At 44.0% G+C, this 18,752-nt stretch overlaps 1 protein-coding gene across 6 annotated transcripts in view; it reads right to left on the minus strand.

The window, feature by feature from the left end:
* Positions 1-18,752, minus strand: part of PPP2CA (protein phosphatase 2 catalytic subunit alpha) — a 145,621-nt gene that overhangs the window by 109,855 nt on the left and 17,014 nt on the right. For all 6 annotated transcript variants that reach the window (XM_061617112.1, XM_061617104.1, XM_061617102.1 and 3 more), the window contains exons 5-6: positions 15,526-15,638; positions 57-196 (exon numbers count right to left, since the gene is read on the minus strand). In XM_061617112.1, coding sequence (XP_061473096.1) covers positions 57-196; positions 15,526-15,638 — 253 coding nt within the window. The remainder of the gene's footprint in view (positions 1-56; positions 197-15,525; positions 15,639-18,752) is intronic.

The raw sequence follows: 18,752 nt of genomic DNA on the forward strand, positions 1-18,752 counted from the left end.
CAGACTACAAATAATGATCATCAGTAAGCTTGATACCCAGACCTCTTCTGACATACATGAACCATATCTGCAAGTAGTGCACTGAGCTTGGGATACTTTTTCCTTGCACTTTTAGGGTGCTGAACTTCAGGAAGGACCATCCCTGAAAAAACTGGACTCCTTATAAAAATACTCTGAAGGTGAGGTGTCAGGTTACCTGAAAGAAACAACAACAAAAAACCCAATAAGCGTGAATATGTTCGATAAAAGGTACATTTTGTTGATAAAATCAATCGACCATGGTATCCTTCTGGGAAGACCGGCTGAGTTGGGAGTGGGAGGGACTGCATGGCACTGGTTCCACTCCTATTTGGCGGGTTGGCTCCAGAAGGTGGTGCTTGGGGAACACTGCTCGGCACCCTGGACTCTCCAGTATGGGGTTCCGCAGGGGTCAGTTCTGTCCCCCATGCTGTTCATCATCTACATGAAACCGTTGGATGCGGTCATCCGGAGCTTTGGAGTGCGTTGCCATCAGTATCTTGATGACACGCAGCTCTATTTCTCCTTTTCATCTTCAGGTGAGGCTGTCAATGTGCTGAACTGGTGCCTGGCTGTGACAATGGACTGGATGAGGGCTAATAAACTGAGGCTCAATCCAGACAAGACTGAGATGCTGCTAGTGGGTGGTTCTTCTAACCAGATGGTGGATGTCTAACCTGTCCTGGATGGGGTTGCACTCCCCCTGAAGGAGCAGGTTCATAGTTTAGGGGTTCTCCTAGAACCATCCCTGTCACTTGAGGCTCAGGTAGCCTCGGTGGCATGGAGTGCCTTCTACCAACTTCGGTGGGTGGCCCAGCTACGCCCCTATCTGGACAGGGATAACCTGGCTTCAGTGGTCCATGCTCTGGTAACCTCCAAGTTAGATTACTGCAATGCACTCTATGTGGGGCTGCCTTTGAAGATGGTTCGGAAACTGCAGCTTGTGCAAAATGCAGCAGCCAGATTGGTAACAGAGACCAGACGGTCTGAACATATAAAACCGATTGTGGCCCACTTGCATTGGCTGCCTGTATGTTTCCGAGCTCGATTCAAGGTGCTGGTTTTCACCGATAAAGCCTTACACGGTTTAGGACCACAATACCTGATGGAACGCCTCTCCCTACATGAACCCACCCGTACACTACACTCAGCATCAAAGGCCCTCCTCCGAGGGAAGCTGGGAGTCTGGCAACAAGGGAGAGGGCCTTCTCAGTGGTGGTCCCCAAATTATGGAATGATCTCGTTGACGAGGTGCACCTGGCGCCAACACTGTTATCTTTTCAGGGTCAGGTCAAGACTTTCCTCTTCTCCCAGGCATTTTAGTATATGTTTTTAAATTGTTTTTAAATTTTTTAAATTGTGTTTTTAAATTGTTTTTTGTGTTTTAAAATTTGTATATTTGTTTTTAATTGCTGTAAACCACCCAGAGAGCTTCGGCTATGGGGCGGTATATAAAGGTAATAAAATAAATAAATAAATAAATTTAATCTCAGGAACACTCCTGACACCCTGAAAAACTCTTTCAGACTTTTTATTTTTATTTTTTTTTTTTCAATAATTTTTATTCAGATTTTCATAAAACATACAAGACAAAATCATAAAACATTCAAAGACAAAAAACAAAATCAAAAATAGTTAAACAAAAAGAAAAAAAGAAAAGAAGAAAAGAAAAAAAAAAAAAACAAAAATAAAAAATAAAGAGTAAAATATTGACTTCCCATTTGTCAAAGATCAAATCAGTTATAAGTCTATAATATATAGCAATCCTGTCTCTTAAGTCATATTATAAAATCACTTTCCTCCAGTAGTTATCTTACTTAATCATCAAATCTCATAAACATTACTTTATTCTTTCCACAAAAAGTCAAAGAGAGGTTTCAATTCTTTAAGAAATATATCTATCAATTTTTTTTTCCAGATAAGCATATCGATTAATCCATCTCATTACTAATTATGATAATCTTATTGTCATAACCATAGTCAAAATAAACATTTCAATTAATCCATCACATCAGAATCTGTTAGGTTCAGTAATTTCAGTAGCCATTGTTCTATTATCTCTATTAGTTCCATTTTCCATCTTCCATCTTCAGTAGTCTTGTTAAGTCCAGTAATTTCAATATCCAATCTTCCATTATCAGTATTCCATAATAATCTTGCTGTCAAAGCCATAGTCATATAATAAGAGTCTGATGGGAATTACCTCTATCCCAAATATTTTCTTGCCATCCATTCTGAATAAGTTGCTGAAATACTGCTGTAAAATCATATCTCTGTTCTTTTTTTCAAAATACACTGGGTCATCTCTTAAAAGTTTTTCCATTGTCACATGGCTGCAGTTAATTCCATAGATTTTCTCTATATTGGGCTCCATCACATCATTCCAGTCCAGAAGATAATCCATGCCATTGATAACTTTATCTCTAGAATCTTCATTAATTTCTTCAGAGATAACATTAAGTTCCAAACAATAGATTTTATTTCTAAAGTCCATAGACTCCAAATCTTGTTCCTGTTCCACGTTTGTTCCAATCTCCGGGATCTCCTCTCTCACAGGGACCCCTATTCCAGTCTCCAGGGTCTCCTCTCTCACAGGGACCCCTATTCCAATCTCCGGGGTCTCCTCTCTCACAGGGACCCCTTCCAGGGTCACCTCTCTCACAGGGACCCTTATATCTTTAATCTCCTGCTTCATTTTACTCAATTCAATTTTCGTTATCTCAATCTCATTCATTATTCTCTGAAACATAGTTATTTCCAGATTCTCAGCCACTTTCTTAATTGCCATTTTAAAAGAAAAATATAGGAAAACCACTTCTTATTTCAGCAACAATTGGGTTAATACTCCAAACTTGGTGACATCACAGTATAAACAGAGCAGACAGCCTTATCTCTCCAATAGTTAAGTAAACAAAATGCAGTTCCCAGGATCGAAGCAATTAATGGCAATCGTCAAGAAACAGATTCGTCAAAATAAAATAGACCAAAAAGAGAGTAGTCTCAAAACAGTATAATATTTTTCAAAATAAAAATCTGGAATAGAAATCCCTCTTCTGTGTGTATCTTTAGAATGCAAATCCAGGACAGCTTTTTGCAACAAAAACAGAGATAAGCTATTAATTAGTGCGTAGCAGAGAGAAGTTACGGCTCCCCAGTGAGATGTCAAAAACCGATCAATCTGGCAAATCTCTTTTAAACAGCAACAATTTAAGTCAAGTAAAAGAAAAATATAGAAAGAAGGGTGCTTGCCTGTTAGTGCGTTCTCTCTTAGAAGATAAGATGAACTTTCGCTTTAACAGATAGAGCTTGCTGTTGAAAATCCGTCCCACCTTCGTCGGCTGGACCTCGTCCCATAAATTAATGAGATCTGGTCGTCCCAACAAAAATAGGCTTTGAGGTTAATCTCTTCGTTTCTCCCTACCCGGGAGAAGTTTAATCAGTCAAAAAAAAAAGAAAAAACTGACTGATATATCTGAATAAGCTTCTTTTGAGGCAGGAGCCCGTCTCAAAAGCAGGCACAGGCTAAGTCACCCTTCCCGGAAGTCTTTTTCAGACTTTTTAAAATATGTTTGTCATGAATGAAATTTACACACATTTAGCTATGCTGACAGTGCAATTCTGCTCATGTCAACTCAAAAGTAAGCCCCACAGACTTCAATAGGACTTACTTCCAGGTAAATGTATATAGAATTACAATCTAAAATAATATTGGCAAAGATCTTAATGTAGTCATATTTAAGACTCACTCAAAAAAGTAGCATTGCAGCCCTTATTCCCCATAAAATGGCTTAAAAACATTATATATAGCTAAGAAGCTTCAAAGGTTGTCATCCTAAACAAGCTTATTAAGGATTAAGAGCCACTGAATTTAGCAAGGCTTAGTTCTAGGCAAACATGCTTAGGATTGCAATGATACGATACATTTTCTCTGATAGTCTAAGAAAATATAATAATTAAATTATTCAGAATCATAGAATATTAGAGTTGGAAGGGGCCTATAAGACCATCAAGTCCAACACTCTGCTCGATGCAGGAATCCAAATCAAACCATTCCCAACAGATGGCTGTCCAGCTGCCTCTTGAATACCTCCAGTGTCGGAGAGCCCACTACCTTTCTAGGTAATTGGTTCTATTGTCGTATGGCTCTAACAGTTTTTCCTGATGTCCAGTCAAAATCTGGCTTCCTGCAGCTTGAGCCCATTGTTCCGTGTCCTGCACTGTGGGATGATTGATCCTGGCCTCCCTCTCTGTGACAAACTTTCATGTTCTTGAAGAGTGCTATCATATCTCGCCTCAGTCTTCTCTTCTCCAGGCTAAACATGCCCAGTTCTTTCAGTCTCTCCTCATAGGGCTTTGTTTCCAGTCTCCTGATCATCCTCTTTGCCCTCTGAACCTGTTCCAGTTTGTCTGCATCCTTCTTGAAGTGTGGAGACCAGAACTGGACGCAGTACTCAGGATGACCAGTGCTGAATAGAGGGGAACGAATACTTCATGCTATCTGGAAACTAAACTTCTGTTAATGCAGCCTAGTATAACATTTGCCTTCTTTGCAGTCACATCGCACTGTTGTCTCATACTCAGCTTGTGATCAACAACAATTCCAAGATCCTTCTCACATGTCGTATTGCTGAGCCAAGTATCCCCCATCTTATAACTGTGCATTTGGTTTCTTTTTTCTAAGTGTAGAACTTTGCATTTATCCCTGTTGAATGTCATTCTGTTGTTTTCAGCCCAATGCTCCAGCCTATCAAGGTCCCTTTGAATTTTGTTTCTGTCTTCCACGATATTAGCTGTGCCCCCCAATTTTGTATCACCTGCAGATTTGATAAGCATGCTCTGTATCTCCTCATCCAAGTCATTAATAAAAATATTGAAGAGCACTGGTCCGAGCCCTGTGGTACCCTACTCGTTACTTCCGCCCAGTTTGAGAAGGAACCATTGATAAGCACTCTTTGAGTACAATTCTGCAGCCAACTGTGGATCCACCTGATAGTTGTTCCATCCAGTCCACATTTAGCTAGCTTGCTAATTAGAATATCATGGGGCACTTTGTCAAAAGCTTTGCTGAAGTCAAGGTATATTATGTCCACAGCATTCTTACAGTCTACAGGAGAGGTTACCTGATCAAGAAACGAGATAAGATTAGTTTGGCAGGATTTGTTCTTCATAAATCCATGTTGGCTCCTAGTAATCACTGCATTGTTTTCAAGGTGCTTACAGACTGACTGATTTATGATCTGCTCCAGAGATTTTCCTAGGGATTGATGTTAGGCTGACTGGTCCGTAGTTCCCTTTTTGCCCTTTTTGAAGATAGGGACAACATTAGCTCTCCTCCAGTCATCTGGCATCTCACCAGTCCTCCATGATTTCGCAAAGATAATAAACAGCAGTTCTGAGAGTTCTTCAGCCAGTTCCTTCAATACTCTAGGATGCAGTTTATCGGGCCCTGCTGATTTGAACTTGTTCAAAGTGATTAGGTATTCCTTGACCGTTTACTTATCAATCTCAAGCTCCAATTCTGCCTGTTCTACTTCATGTTTCCCGGGAGGGTCACAGACCCTTTTTTGGGAGAAAACTCAGCCAAAGTAGGAATTGAGCACTTCTGCCTTTTCTTTGTCATCTGTTGTCATTTTGCCATCCTCACTGAGTAGCTGTGCCACCATTTCTGTTCTCTTTTACTATGGACGTACTCGAAGAAAGCTTTTTTGTTGCTCTAGCATCTCTCCCTAACCTCAGCTCATTCTCAGCTTTAGCCTTCCTGACACCATCCCGGCAATTCCGTGATACCTGCCTGTACTCTTCCTTTGTGGCCTGGCCTTCTTTCCACTTCCTGTATGTGTCCTTTTTTGTTTTCAGGTCATCTCTAAGCTTTTTGTGAAGCCACATTGGCTTCTTCTGCTGTTTCCCCCCCCTTTTCCTTGTTGGAATTGCTTGCCATTGCGCTTTTAGAATTTCCTTTTTTAGAAACTCCCACCCATCTTGGACTTCTTTTCTCGTTAGGGTGGCTTGCCACGGAACGATACTTACAATTGTTCTGAGTTGATTAAAATCAGCTTTCCTGAAGTCCGGGGTGCACATATGGCTACTCTCAGCTTTTGATTTTTTAAAAATCAAGAATTCATGTATGGTGTGGTCACTTTCCCCTAGAGTTCCCATAACTGCCACTTCATCCACCAAATCATCTCTATTGGTTAGAATCAAGTCCAGGATAGCTGATCCTCTGGTTGCTTCCTCCACTTTCTGTAGGAGAACGTTATCTCCAACGCAAGTCAGAAATTTCTTGGAAGGACCAAGTTTGGCAGAGTTTGTCTCCCAACAGATATCGGGATAATTGAAGTCCCCCATTACTACTACATCATGCCTCCTTGAAACATTGGCATTTGCTTTTCAAAAGTTACATTCTCGTCTTCTCCTTGATTGGGTGGTCAGTAGTAGACTCCAAGCACCACATTCCTTTTATTACTTGCCCCATTAATTTTAATCCAGATACTCTCGGTGGAATTACCAAGCTCATCTTCCTGTATTTCTGTGCAGGGATATATATTTTTAACATATAGCGCAACTCCACCTCCCTTTTTATTCCTTCTGTTCTTTTTGAACAAGTTATATCCTTCAATTGCTGTATTCCAGTCATGGGAGATCCCACCAAGTTTCAGATACCTATCAAGTCATAATTACCCTCCTGTATTAAGAGTTCAAGTTCACCGTGCTTGTTTCCTTTACTCTGCACATAAGTATACAGACATTGGACCATGTGATTTATGGCTTGGCTTCCTTACTACATTTTTCCGAGGACTGTTACTGGGCCCTATTAGACCCGATCTCTCTGTTCCCATTACTGTGCACAAGCCTTCATCAGTCGTTACCATCAAGTTTACGTCTCTCTCTCCCTTAGGATTCAGTTTAAAGCCCTCCTGATGAACTTCTCCATGCTGTGGCCAAACACATTCTTCCCAGTCCTTGTGAGATGCAACCCATCACTTGCCAGCAGTCCATCTTCCAGGAAGCATAGCCCGTGGTCCCAGAATCCAAATCTCTCACGTCGGCACCACCTTCGTAGCCATTCATTCACATTGAGTATTTTTCTTTCCCTTTCTACTCCTCTTCTAAGTACTGGAAGGATGGATGAAAAAACTATCTGGGCCCCAAAGTCCTTGAGTTTCCTTCCTAGAGCTTCAAAGTCTAGTGCGATTTCTTCATAGCTCCATTTGGCAGTATCATTTGTTCCCACATGGATGAGGAGAAAGGGATACCTGTCGGTGGGCTTGTTGAGTGATGGCAACCCTTCCGTCACATCTCTAATACGTTCTCCTGGTAGACAGCATACCTGGCGAGTCCACGGATCTTCTCGGCATACTTGGGTTTCGATCCCACACAATAGCGAGTCTCCTACTACTTGTACTCTTCTCTTCTTGTTGTGGGGCGTGGTTTCATTGCCCCGCTTGATTGAGCTCCAGCCTCTTGCTTGTTGTCACACGGGGTCTCCTGCAATTCTTCCACCACAGGCTGTCCTCCAGCCTCATCCTCGAGTGGTTGAAAGCGGTTCCATAGTTCCACTGGTGAAGGGTGTCTTCTAGCTCTTCTCCTCCTAACTGTCACCCTTTCCCATGGAGTTTCCTCCACTTCATTAATCCTCATCATTTTTCCTGGGATTCACAGTGCTTTTTTTTTTTTTTTTTTGCACCATCAGGCCCAAAGTACACATTATGACACAGATGCGTGAATGCACCATCTCTTCTGGATCTGGGAAATTGGCCATTTGCCCGTTTTGTACAGGGTTAACACTCCATTTGAAGGAACAGGCTTGTAGTCTGGGAGTGCTCTTTGTCACTAGAGAGGCTCAAGTAGGTTCAGTGGTTAGAAGCACCTTGTGCCAGCTTTGGTTGGTATGCCAGCTATAGACAGGTCTGGACAGGGTTGATCTGGCTACAGTGGTCCATGAATTGGTAACCTCAAGACTTGATTACTGCAATGCACTCTGCATGTGATTGCCCTTGAGATTGGTCCAGAAGCTGCTGTTAATACAAAATGCTGCTGTGAGGTTACTATTATTGTCCATTAATAATCTTCTGGTATCGTACTGTTATTTTAACTGTATTATATCCAGTGTATATTTTATACTTATTATTGATTTTCTGTACACCTCTTTGATATTTATAATGTCCGCAGTTTATAAATCTTTTTAAAAAATATCTTAAATGTTTTACAAAGAGCAACCACAGGCAGGGATGCGTGTGCAGTGCTGATTACGACCAAGGTGTGGGTTTAACAATTTCTCTCCTGTACAGAACTCAGGATAAGGTGTAACTCAACATCCAAGGACATCACCACCAGTATATATATAAAAAAACCTCAGAGAGACCACAATTGAAATTGACAGAGTAAATGGCACAGAGCTATTTTTTCCTGTCTTCATCTTGTGTACACTTAGAACTCAGAAGCAACTCTGCACAAGGGGCAAATTTGCACAAAACAGCTTTGCCTCACAACACATATAGGGACATGAGCAGCATAATGCTAACATTTATCTGCCTAGAACCCTAGCAAGTACCTTGCCTGGGGACTCCAGACACAACCACCCAACAGTAATGCCCATTCCAATTGGAGATGCCAAGTGAAAGCACCTCACACAGGTGAGCAAGGGAAGGGGAAACACTTGCTACAAAGAATAATCTCCCTGTTTTCATCGCAACCTGCCTTCTTTTATATATATGAATACTATATATTATGTGAGCTGTAGAGTTGGGAGCAGGGCCTCCCTCACACAGGGGAGGCACTCATCTCCACATGCAGGTAAGTTCTTGCTTGTAAAAGCAAAGATCAGGTACTCCACTCCAACCACTGCTAGCCAAACATTTATGAGTGCTTTTGCCTTTCAAGGTCACACAGGTCGGATGCAGAACAAATAGCCACTGCACACATAGTGTTTTAATACAACTCTCAAGAGGAAAGGCATAATAACTACATTCAGTCACCACAGTCCCCCCACCCTGCCATAAAGGGAGGCTTAGGCATGATTACTGGTTGGACACTCAGGTGACACCATTCCCTTTTCTCTGTCATCTGTTCTTCACCATCACCTGCTATCCAGGTTCAGAGTCTATGGCTTGTATCCAATATGGCACTACATGACAGACCTGCCACCACAAAGATTTCTACTTGTGCAATGACTCTTCCTCCTCTCCTCCCCCATGCACCCCCAAATATGTTGTAGGGGTTTCTCCAACCCTTCAGAGCAGATATGGGGAGGGCATGGGGCATGTGCAGAGGGAGGATCCTTGTGCATGATGGGGCATGCCACTTGCATACTGCCCTACATGCTCCAGCTGCTGACATGCTCAATGATCTCTGTCCACATCTACCTTCACTCTCCACAAGTTGCTCTTAACTCCTCCTTTCCATACTGGCCATAAGAAAGTCCCACCCCAAGACCAGCAGCAGTGACCAGGATGCTCCGTTGTTCTTTTGTGGGGTTGTAACCTATGTATCCCTGGAAGGCTCCTGAATCCTTGCAAGCTCCATGACAGACATTCAGTGAATCACAGATACAGTATGTAAGGTGTTCCTAACATGGAGATAGAGCTGTGAGGGACACTTGGTAGAAACACACTCACTGTTCTGCGGTTCCAGTGTGTCTCCACCTCTCTGCTGAAAACAGGGGCATACAATGCTAGTCAAACTCTGCCACTTTTTACTGTAAAACCAGGGGGGTCAGATTGAGTGCATTTTTTAAAAAAACCAGCTTTAAAGAGATTTTGCAACTGATCGGCAGATCAACCCGTTCCCCCTCCAGGATTGGCTAATAGAAGCACAGCCTACATCGGCTAACTTGCTGTCTGTTGACCCTGCTGACTGGTTAGCAACCAATGTCTTTCCATTCCAAGATCTCTTCTAACCTAGATGCTGTTCCATAAAAACTTTGACTGTGCCATATATGTCATTTCTTTGTTGCCAGGGATTGAGCATTCAGATCTCTCCTGACACAGTAGGATCTGGCTTCAGCCAGCCTCAATATGGGACTCTGAGGATGTGGGTAGGGGGCATTATGAGCTCAGGGACACTGGTCCCTTACCTCTCAGTTCACTCAGGTTCCATGGGGTGTGAGAGGGTGGGCTTTCCAAGGTGCAAAAAATGGGATGGATGGTGCTGTGCTGTATGAAGCAGTGATTTGGAAGAGGAGAGTCAGACGAGGACAAAGGGAGGAGATGTTCACCTGGGATGCTACCTATCAGGGTCAGCCTATCAGGCAAAATTGCAAGGTGGGTTAATTGGTCACAAGTTGCCAAGGGGAGCAGGTGGACTGGGCTATTGGTCCATGTAGCATTCCCCGATTGACTCAGCTGTGCTAGGGTGAGGGGTTATACCATGAACTTGAACCTGGGACCCTTTGCATATAAAATATGAGCTGATTTACTGCCTAGACCTCTTCTTGCAGCAAGGCCGGCTCACAAAGTTTTGCTGCCTCAGGCAAAGGAGAAGATGGTGTCCTCCCATTCTATGTACAAAAGCCAATTGGGCTGACAGCTTAATCTTCAATCTCTGACACCTTGCTGCTGCTGCTCCTCCTCCTCTCAGCAACTGCCTCATTCTGCCTAATGGTAGGCCAGCCCTGTCCCAAAGCCACTGTGTTCCTGGCATCCAGGGCTTGCCAGCCTGTCCGGGCTCATGGGCAAATTTGCAAACTAAAGAAACTGTTGTGGACAGTACACATACACTGCAGTCTATTCTATTGATTACTACAGAATACGTTTTTCAAGCCTAACTTTAGCAGTGGGGACAGGGCCCTGAAGGTGCCAGGGAAGTCCTCTGTGGGCAGGTGTGCACCATGTTGGCAGCCTGTTGGCATCTATGACTATCACTAGGGGCAGTGGGAAAGACAAATGCCTTATGCTGTGTGTGATTACTATTTGTTCGGTAATTGCTCTATAGCACTTGCAATGTGGATTTGAATCCCTGAAACTCCTTTTCTGTCTGACATTGCTTCTTCTACCAGGCATGCCAAAGACGAATGGGGTCACTTTTTGTCCTTCTCCCTGGTGGAGCTCCTGCTTTCCAATTCCATGCCCTATAGAGTAAGCCACTGAAGCTGCTGCTATCAGTGGGTCTGTGGCTGCTTGTGGCATGTCCTGGCCCTTCCCCTAGTTGTTTGGAAAGTCTTTTTCTCCCTCATTGGGTCTTGAACCCTTGTCCCATGGGTTCTCTGTGCTCTCAGCAGGTGTCCTTGCCAGGGACATTGTAGGTACTGTTTTGTGTGTGATCTTCTTCCTCCCTTTTGTGCTTGTTGTGCTCATAAAACAGTGCTGGTACCTGACTAAAGAAGGCTCACTGCTGCCTGTAGAACTGGGTTGATTGAAAAGGAGACATTCTATGGTATCAACTGATGCATTCTGCATATGGTAATGCAGGTATGTGTGCTACAAGCGTGTTCCCATCATTTCGAGGTCACTGGCTGCCTCCCTCTGTGGGTGGTGATGACTTAGTGGCATCACTTGCACAGAGCTTAGTAGGCTGTGGCACTAATTCTAGATATGCTGGGGGAGTGTCTTTCATTTTGACACAGTCTTTGTATTTGGGTGTTTCCCCCTCTCTCCTCTCATATTGAGCATGCACTGGATACAACAGCCACTCAGTCAGTATAGGAGCAGTGTCTCTTACCTGCCACTCCACCCACAGCCCAAATGTGAGCACAGGGGTGCTCCATGATGATGTTTCTTTTGCAATTTCATTTTTATCAGTACAGAGTAAAAGTAACTAGGCAAGCCACTTAAGCATAGACATTTTCATTCCATTGCTATTGAAATAAATGTGCTTTATATCTGCATTTAAGAATAGTTTTATTTTTGCCACTTAGTGTTTTTTGGCACTTTGGAAGGTTGGAGGGGGAATTTTAACATATATTGTAATTATAGAAGCAGGAGATGTTCCTTTGAAGCTGAGTTGTTTTCTTGCTGTTTACAAAACTGCAAATGTAAAGATTATCTAGGCATCTGTTAATCAAAGGCCTTAGATGATGGTATGCAATATAGATCACTTCAGTAAGCTCATAAAGAAATGTTCAAAGGGCACTTGCCTTGTCTGCTTGCTTACATAAAACACTCTAACAGAGTGATTGCTAAAGGCATATAACTGACAACAACTATACTATCAGCATAACCTTATGTATATGAAACTTGCTCAGAAATAAGTTCCATTGTGCACAGTGGATTTTGCTCTCAGGCATAAGATTGTAATTAGTGATTGCATCCAATGCTGCTATTCCACTTGTGCAAAAGACTGCTGCTTCTGCAATCGGAATTCCCACTCCACTCCTCTCTTCTCTTCTGCAGCCCCTTTGCCACTCTCAAAATCTGGGCAACCCTCAGGAGCAGACTTGGGAGAGTGTGCAGGGAGAGGACAGGATTAGAAAGTCACTTTGCACAAGGAAAACTGTCCACATAACACTGGAAACAACTCTAGGAAGCATGTTACTACTGATAAGTTTATCTAACCTCATTGATCATGGATGTGCATCCGAATGACAATGTTGTTATAAACTCCCATCTCTAGCCTATTCAGGGATCATTGTTATGTATTGTTTATTTTTTATATAACCACCAGTAGTGTGCATTGCAGTTTGCAGAGTACATGATCCTGCCCCAAAGAGCTTATAATCTAAAATTCAATACAAGGAAAACTACAAAGAGAAGGAAAGTGGAAGAAAAGGAAAAGCATGTGTGATTATTTCAGCCACACATACTTAGCTGCTACAGGGAAAATGTTCTTGTTGAGGAAAAAGAATGAAGACAATGTGTGACAAAAGCACACCTGTTCTGCTGTGTTCTGGAAAGCCCTTCTATTAGGAGGAGCCTTTGAAGTGAGGTCTACTGAAATCAGTAATTCAGACAAATGTGTTTAGAAGTGTGCGCTCTATTATTTATTATTAGATTTATATCCCTCTCTTTCTCCCAGCAGGAGTCCAGGGCAGAAAACAAAACACTAAAAACACTTTAAACACACCATAAAAACAGACTTTAAAACATATTAAAACAAAACAACCATTAAAAACATATTAAAACAAAACATCTTTAAAAACATTTTTAAAAAGCTAAAACATCTATTTTTTAAAAAAGAAGGTTGAAAAACATTAAAAAGTAATTCCAACACAGATGCAGACTGGGATAGGGTCTCTACTTAAAAGGCTTGTTGAAAGAGGAAGGTCTTCAGTAGGCGCCAAAAAGATAACAGAGATGGTACCTGTGTAACATTTAAGGGGAGGTAATTCCAAAGGGTAGGTGCCACTACACTAAAGGTCCACTTCCTATGTTGTGTGGAACGAACCTCCTGATAAGATGGTTGCAGGAGGCTCTCACGTGCAGAGTGCAATGATCAACTGGATACATAAAGGATAAGACAGTCTTTCAGGTATCCTGGTCCCAAGCTGTATAGGGCTTTGTGCACCAAAACTAGAACCTTGAACTTAGCCTGGTAGCTAATAGGTATCCAGCGTAATTCTTTCAGCAGTGGGGTGACATATCGGCGATACCCTGCCCCAGTGAGTAGTCTCGCTGTCACATTTTGCACCAGCTGCAGCTTCTGGACCAACCTCAAGGATGGCCCCACATACAGCGCATTACAGTAACCCAGCCTGGAGGTTACCAGATGGACAACAGTGGTCAGGCTATCCTGGTCCAGAAACGGCCACAGCTGTATTACCAGCCAAAGCTGGTAAAAGGCACTCCTAGCCATTGAGGTCACCTGGGCCTCTAGCAACAAAGAAGAATCCAGGAGCACCCCCAGACTATGCACCTGCTCTTTCAGAGGGAGTACGACCCCATCCAAAGCAGGCAACTGACCAATTATCTGAACTCGGGAACCACCAACCCACAATGTCTCCATCTCGGTAGGATTCAGACTCAGTTTACTGGCCCTCATCCAGCCCACCACCAAGTCTAGGCAGTGGTCCAGTGCTTGCATGGCCTCTCCTGATTCAGATGTTACAGAGAAACAGAGCTGGGTACTGTCAGTGTACTGCTGACACCTTGCCCCAACTCCCAGGGGGCCAAAAGATAATCACCCAATGTTATTCTCTGAAAATGACCCTGAAGATAGGATCGGAAACACTCTAAAACAGTGCCTCCAAAACCCATCTCACAAAATCAGCCCAGGAGGATACCATGGTCAATGGTACCAAAAGCCGCTGAGAGATCAGGTAAGAGTAACAGGGTCACACTCCCCCTGTCCTTCTCCCGATAAAGATCATCCATCAGGGCGACCAAGGCCGATTTAGTCCCATAATCAGGCCTGAATCCAGATTGGAATGGGTCAAGATAATCTGTTTCATCCAAGAGTATTTGCAATTGCTGCACCACAACCCTCTCAATCACCTTCCCTAAGAAGGGGGTATTTGCGACTGGGCGGTAGTTGTTGCAAACCAGTGGGTTCAGGGTGAACTTTTTCAGGAGTGACCGGATCACCATCTCTTTCAGGGAGGCTGGAATCACTCCCTCCTGCAAAGATGCATTGACCACACCCTGGATCCACTCAGTAAACCCCCCTCGGCAAGCTTTAATAAGCCAAGAAGGGCAAGGGTTGAGAGAACACATTGCTGGCCGCATCATCGCAAGCACCTTGTCCACGTCATCAAACCACATCAACTGAAACCATTCCCAAGAAATTGCAGCAGACGTTGCACTGGACACCTCACTGGGACGTGGATGAGGCATCAAGATTGCTACGGAGGCAAGCAACTTTACCCTCAAAGTGCCTTGCAAACAATTCACAGTGGGCCTCTGAAGGGTCTAAAACTCCATTTCCTGGAGTTGATGTCAACAGGCCCCTGACAATACAGAAAAGCTCCAATGGACAGCTACTTCAAGGTGCGATGGTGGCAGAGAAATGGGCCTTCTTTGCCACCCTCACCACCGCACAGTAGGCATGGTTATGATGTTTTAAACTCATGCCTGATCAGCCTCACAGCACGTCTTTAAATGCATGTTTCTAAATGTTCCAATCTACTTACGGACAAACAGAGGAGTATTCTGCGCTCAGTTCCTAACTAGAAAAGATCACAAGGGATGTGTGATTGGATCCCCTCCAGCTCTTTTCTCTTCTCCAAATGTAAAAGCAACTAGTCTGGTAAGGAGGGAGGCAAAATGAATCAGGGCTGCAACACTGAGGGGGGGAAGGGGTTAACACTTTCCCCCATGCCAATTTCCTGAATCAAAATTGACCCCCTCCCCCTGAAGTTGCCCTTTGCACCAAAGGAACACACATACAGAAGTCTTGGAGGGTAGGGAAGACTTTTCTGGGCATATGCATTGCAGAATCCTGCTGTACCTTTTTGTGGCAAATTGATTTTTTTTCCAGGTGAAGAACATATTTCCTCCACTTCCCTTAATTAAGCAAATGGCAATTTAAAGCCGAAATTCTATGTTGAGAGATATATTGACTTAATATTGAACTTATAGTAACCATGAACAACTTTTTACTACAATAATTTCTGTAAATATCATCTACAGCAGTACCTACCTACTTTGGTCACAATTTTATGAAGTAGGTCTAGGTCAGAGCTGCTGGGTAGGTAGGGGTTGCCAGTGGCCATCTCGATGATCATACAACCTAAAGCCCAGATGTCCACAGGTCTAAGATCAGGAAATGAACAAAGTGCTCAACTATACAGAGACTGGAGCTACAATAAAGTCAGTGACATCTTTTAAAAAGGAAATTTAAAGAGAGAACTGAAATAACTATAACAGTACAAAAAATTGAAACTAAAAACATGGACAGTTAGTCAAAACAAAGGGCATAAAAAACAAAATATCCACAGAATGTCCACAGAAGTCTGCTGACAGCAAGCAGATGGCTACAAAGGAAGGGGCTTGAAAATTGCAGCCTGGCAGCACTCTAGTCCTAAATGCATTGTGTTGACACGCAGCACACTGATTCCAATGGAACGTGGATAACTTGTATATTATACAGCCACAAGAGTGGTTGTATACTATAGTCAGCATGGAAAATACCCCCATGCCATTCTGATGCTTCCCATAAGCTCATTTCAAAACAAAACCTTACAAAACGTATAGTGGTGAACTCAGAAACGCTTGCTTAACAACTTCTCAATTTTCATGGCAATACACAAAACAATCAGAGAGAATAGAGAGTTCAAAGTGTAAAAGGAGAGGGGAAAACAGACCCCTTTTGGACTTTTTTCTGTCAGAGTTCTCATAATTTGTTGAAATCAATTACAAATCAGTCATGTTCACAGAGTACCTGTAATCCTATTACTGACTTTGCCCCATACTCTGACCTTCATTTTCTGCGGTTTAAAAGGTAAAAAAAATGCTTGGCTGATTTTTAAAGATTAAAAATTTAAGAAATTTTGCATTAATTATAATGTTGGACATGCTCAGTAAGAACCAACTGTCAGTGTTCTAAAAGCCAGACACACAGCTGCTGGGCTTGCCTAATCAGGGGGCCACACCCACACCAGACCATTACAGTAGGCCCCCGCTTCTCAGCACCCCAATTTTTGGCGTTCCACTAATACAGCACCAGGGAGGCAATCAGCTGGATGGGGGGCTGGAGCTCCCCGCACTCCAGCTGATCGCACCGGTGGAGGGGAAGATCAGCTGTAGCGTGCTACAGCTGATCTCCTCTTCTGGCATGATCAGACTCCGGCTCGAGCTGAAGATCTGATCTCCTCCTCTGGTGCAATCAGTGGGTTAGGTTCCAGACCCCCACGCTACAGCTGATCCACTTTTCAGTGGTTTTCGCTTTTTGGTGGGGGTCTGGAACCTAACCTGCCATGGCTTCCCCCAAAGAATCCTGGGAAGTGTAGTTGGTAAAGGGTGCTGAGAGGGACCCCCTATTCCCCTGACAGAGCTCCAATGGCCAGTGTGGTTTAACAGTCAGCCACTCTGATTGAAGCTCTGTGAGGGAAACAAGGCATCTCCTAGCAACTCTCAGCACCCTTCACTAACTGCACTTCCCAGGATTCTTTGGGAGAAGCCATGACTGTTCAAAGTGAAATAAAGGTCTGGTGTGGATGTGGCCAGTGACAGCTTTGGTTTAAATTTGGGTGTGAGGCTACATGTGCCTGCTGTAGAATAAAAAGCCGGGGGAAACACTGAAAAGCAGTGATACTGTTCACAATGTTTCCCTTTTGGAACGGAAAGGTGTTTCCCCTCTGCCCAGTGCCCACCCATCCAGCCTCATCACCTCACCTCCTTTCCCCTTCCCTTCCTGCTCTCCACCTCCTCTGCCCCTCCCCCAGATCAGTTTCACTTATCCTAAGCATGATTGCACAAGAGTAAATCCCACTGAACCCAAAGCATGCAAATGATCAAATTTGCCCTCCCCTCCTCCTCCCTCCTATCCCCCTCCCCCTTCCTTCACCCCTCCCCTCCCTTCCCCTCCCCATCCCATTCCAATCCTCTCCTTCCCCTCTTCTTCGTTTCCCTCCCCCCTCCCCTTCCTCCTTCCCCATGGTCAGTTTTACCTATCCTAAGCATGATTGCACGGGAGTAAATCCTACTGAACTGAATAAGCATGCAAATGATCAAACCTGCCCTCCCCCCTCCTCCCTTCCTCCCATCACCTCTCTTTTGCCCCTTCCCTCCCCCTCCCCCCGACCCCTCCCCATCCAATCCCCTCCTTCCCCCTCCCCCTCTTTCTGCTGCCCTCTCCCCCCTTCCTCCTTCCCTCTACTCTCCCCTTCCCTCCTCCTCCCCATGGTCAGTTTTATCTATCCTAGCCATGTCTGCATGGGAGTAAATCCCAGTGAACTCAAGCATGCTAATGATCAGACCTGCTTTTCCCCTCCCCTCTCCCTCCTCTCCTCCCCTCTTCCTTCTTCCTTCTCCCCTGACCACTCCAGGCCTCCCTTCCCATCGTCAGTTCCACCTATCCTAAGCATGATTGCAGGGGAGTAAATCCCACTGAACTCATTCATAGGGTTTTCATGGTAAGAGGTATTCAGAGGTGGTTTACCATTGCCTTTCTCTGAGTTTGGATGCATCTTAGTCTGGTGTCTCAGCTTTGACCATTCCACCTCCCTGCTAGGAGTCTAGCCTCTTAAGCATGCAAATGATCAATCCATTCTCAGCAAACTTGCACAGGATCCTATTTCTTACTTCCCGGATTGAAAAGCAGAGAAATTCTCTAATAGGCAAAAAACCTATCCTAAGCATCATTGCACAGCAGTAAATCCCATGGAAGTAAAAAAGCATGCAAATGATCAAACTTGCCCTCTTCTCCTCTTCCCTACCCCCTTCCTTCACCCCTGCCCTCCCCTCCCCCCTTCCCTTCCAATCCCCTCCTTCCCCTCCTCCCTCTCCTCCTCCATGGTCAGTTTTACCTGTCCTAGGACTACAACCTAGGAGACAAGGGTTCATATTCCCACACAGCCATGAAGCTCACTGGGTGACCTTGGGCCAGCCACTGCCTCTCAGCCAACCACCTCTGAATATCGCTTACCATGAAAACCCTATTCATAGGGTCGCCATAAGTCGGAATCGGCTTGAAGGCAGTCCATTTCATTTCCAAGCATGATTGCATGGGAATAAATCCCATTGAACTCAATAAGCATGCAAACGATCAATAAACATACAAATGATCAAACCTGTCCTCCTCCTCCTGCCGGGTTCCCTCCCCCTCCTCCGCTCCCCTGTGGTCAGTTCCACCTATCCTAAGCATGACTGCAGGGGAGTAAATCCCACTGAACTCAATAAGCATGCAAATGATCAATTCATTCTCAG

Source organism: Rhineura floridana, chromosome 3 (assembly GCF_030035675.1).
Source record: "Rhineura floridana isolate rRhiFlo1 chromosome 3, rRhiFlo1.hap2, whole genome shotgun sequence".
NCBI classification, from domain to species: Eukaryota; Metazoa; Chordata; class Lepidosauria; order Squamata; family Rhineuridae; genus Rhineura; species Rhineura floridana.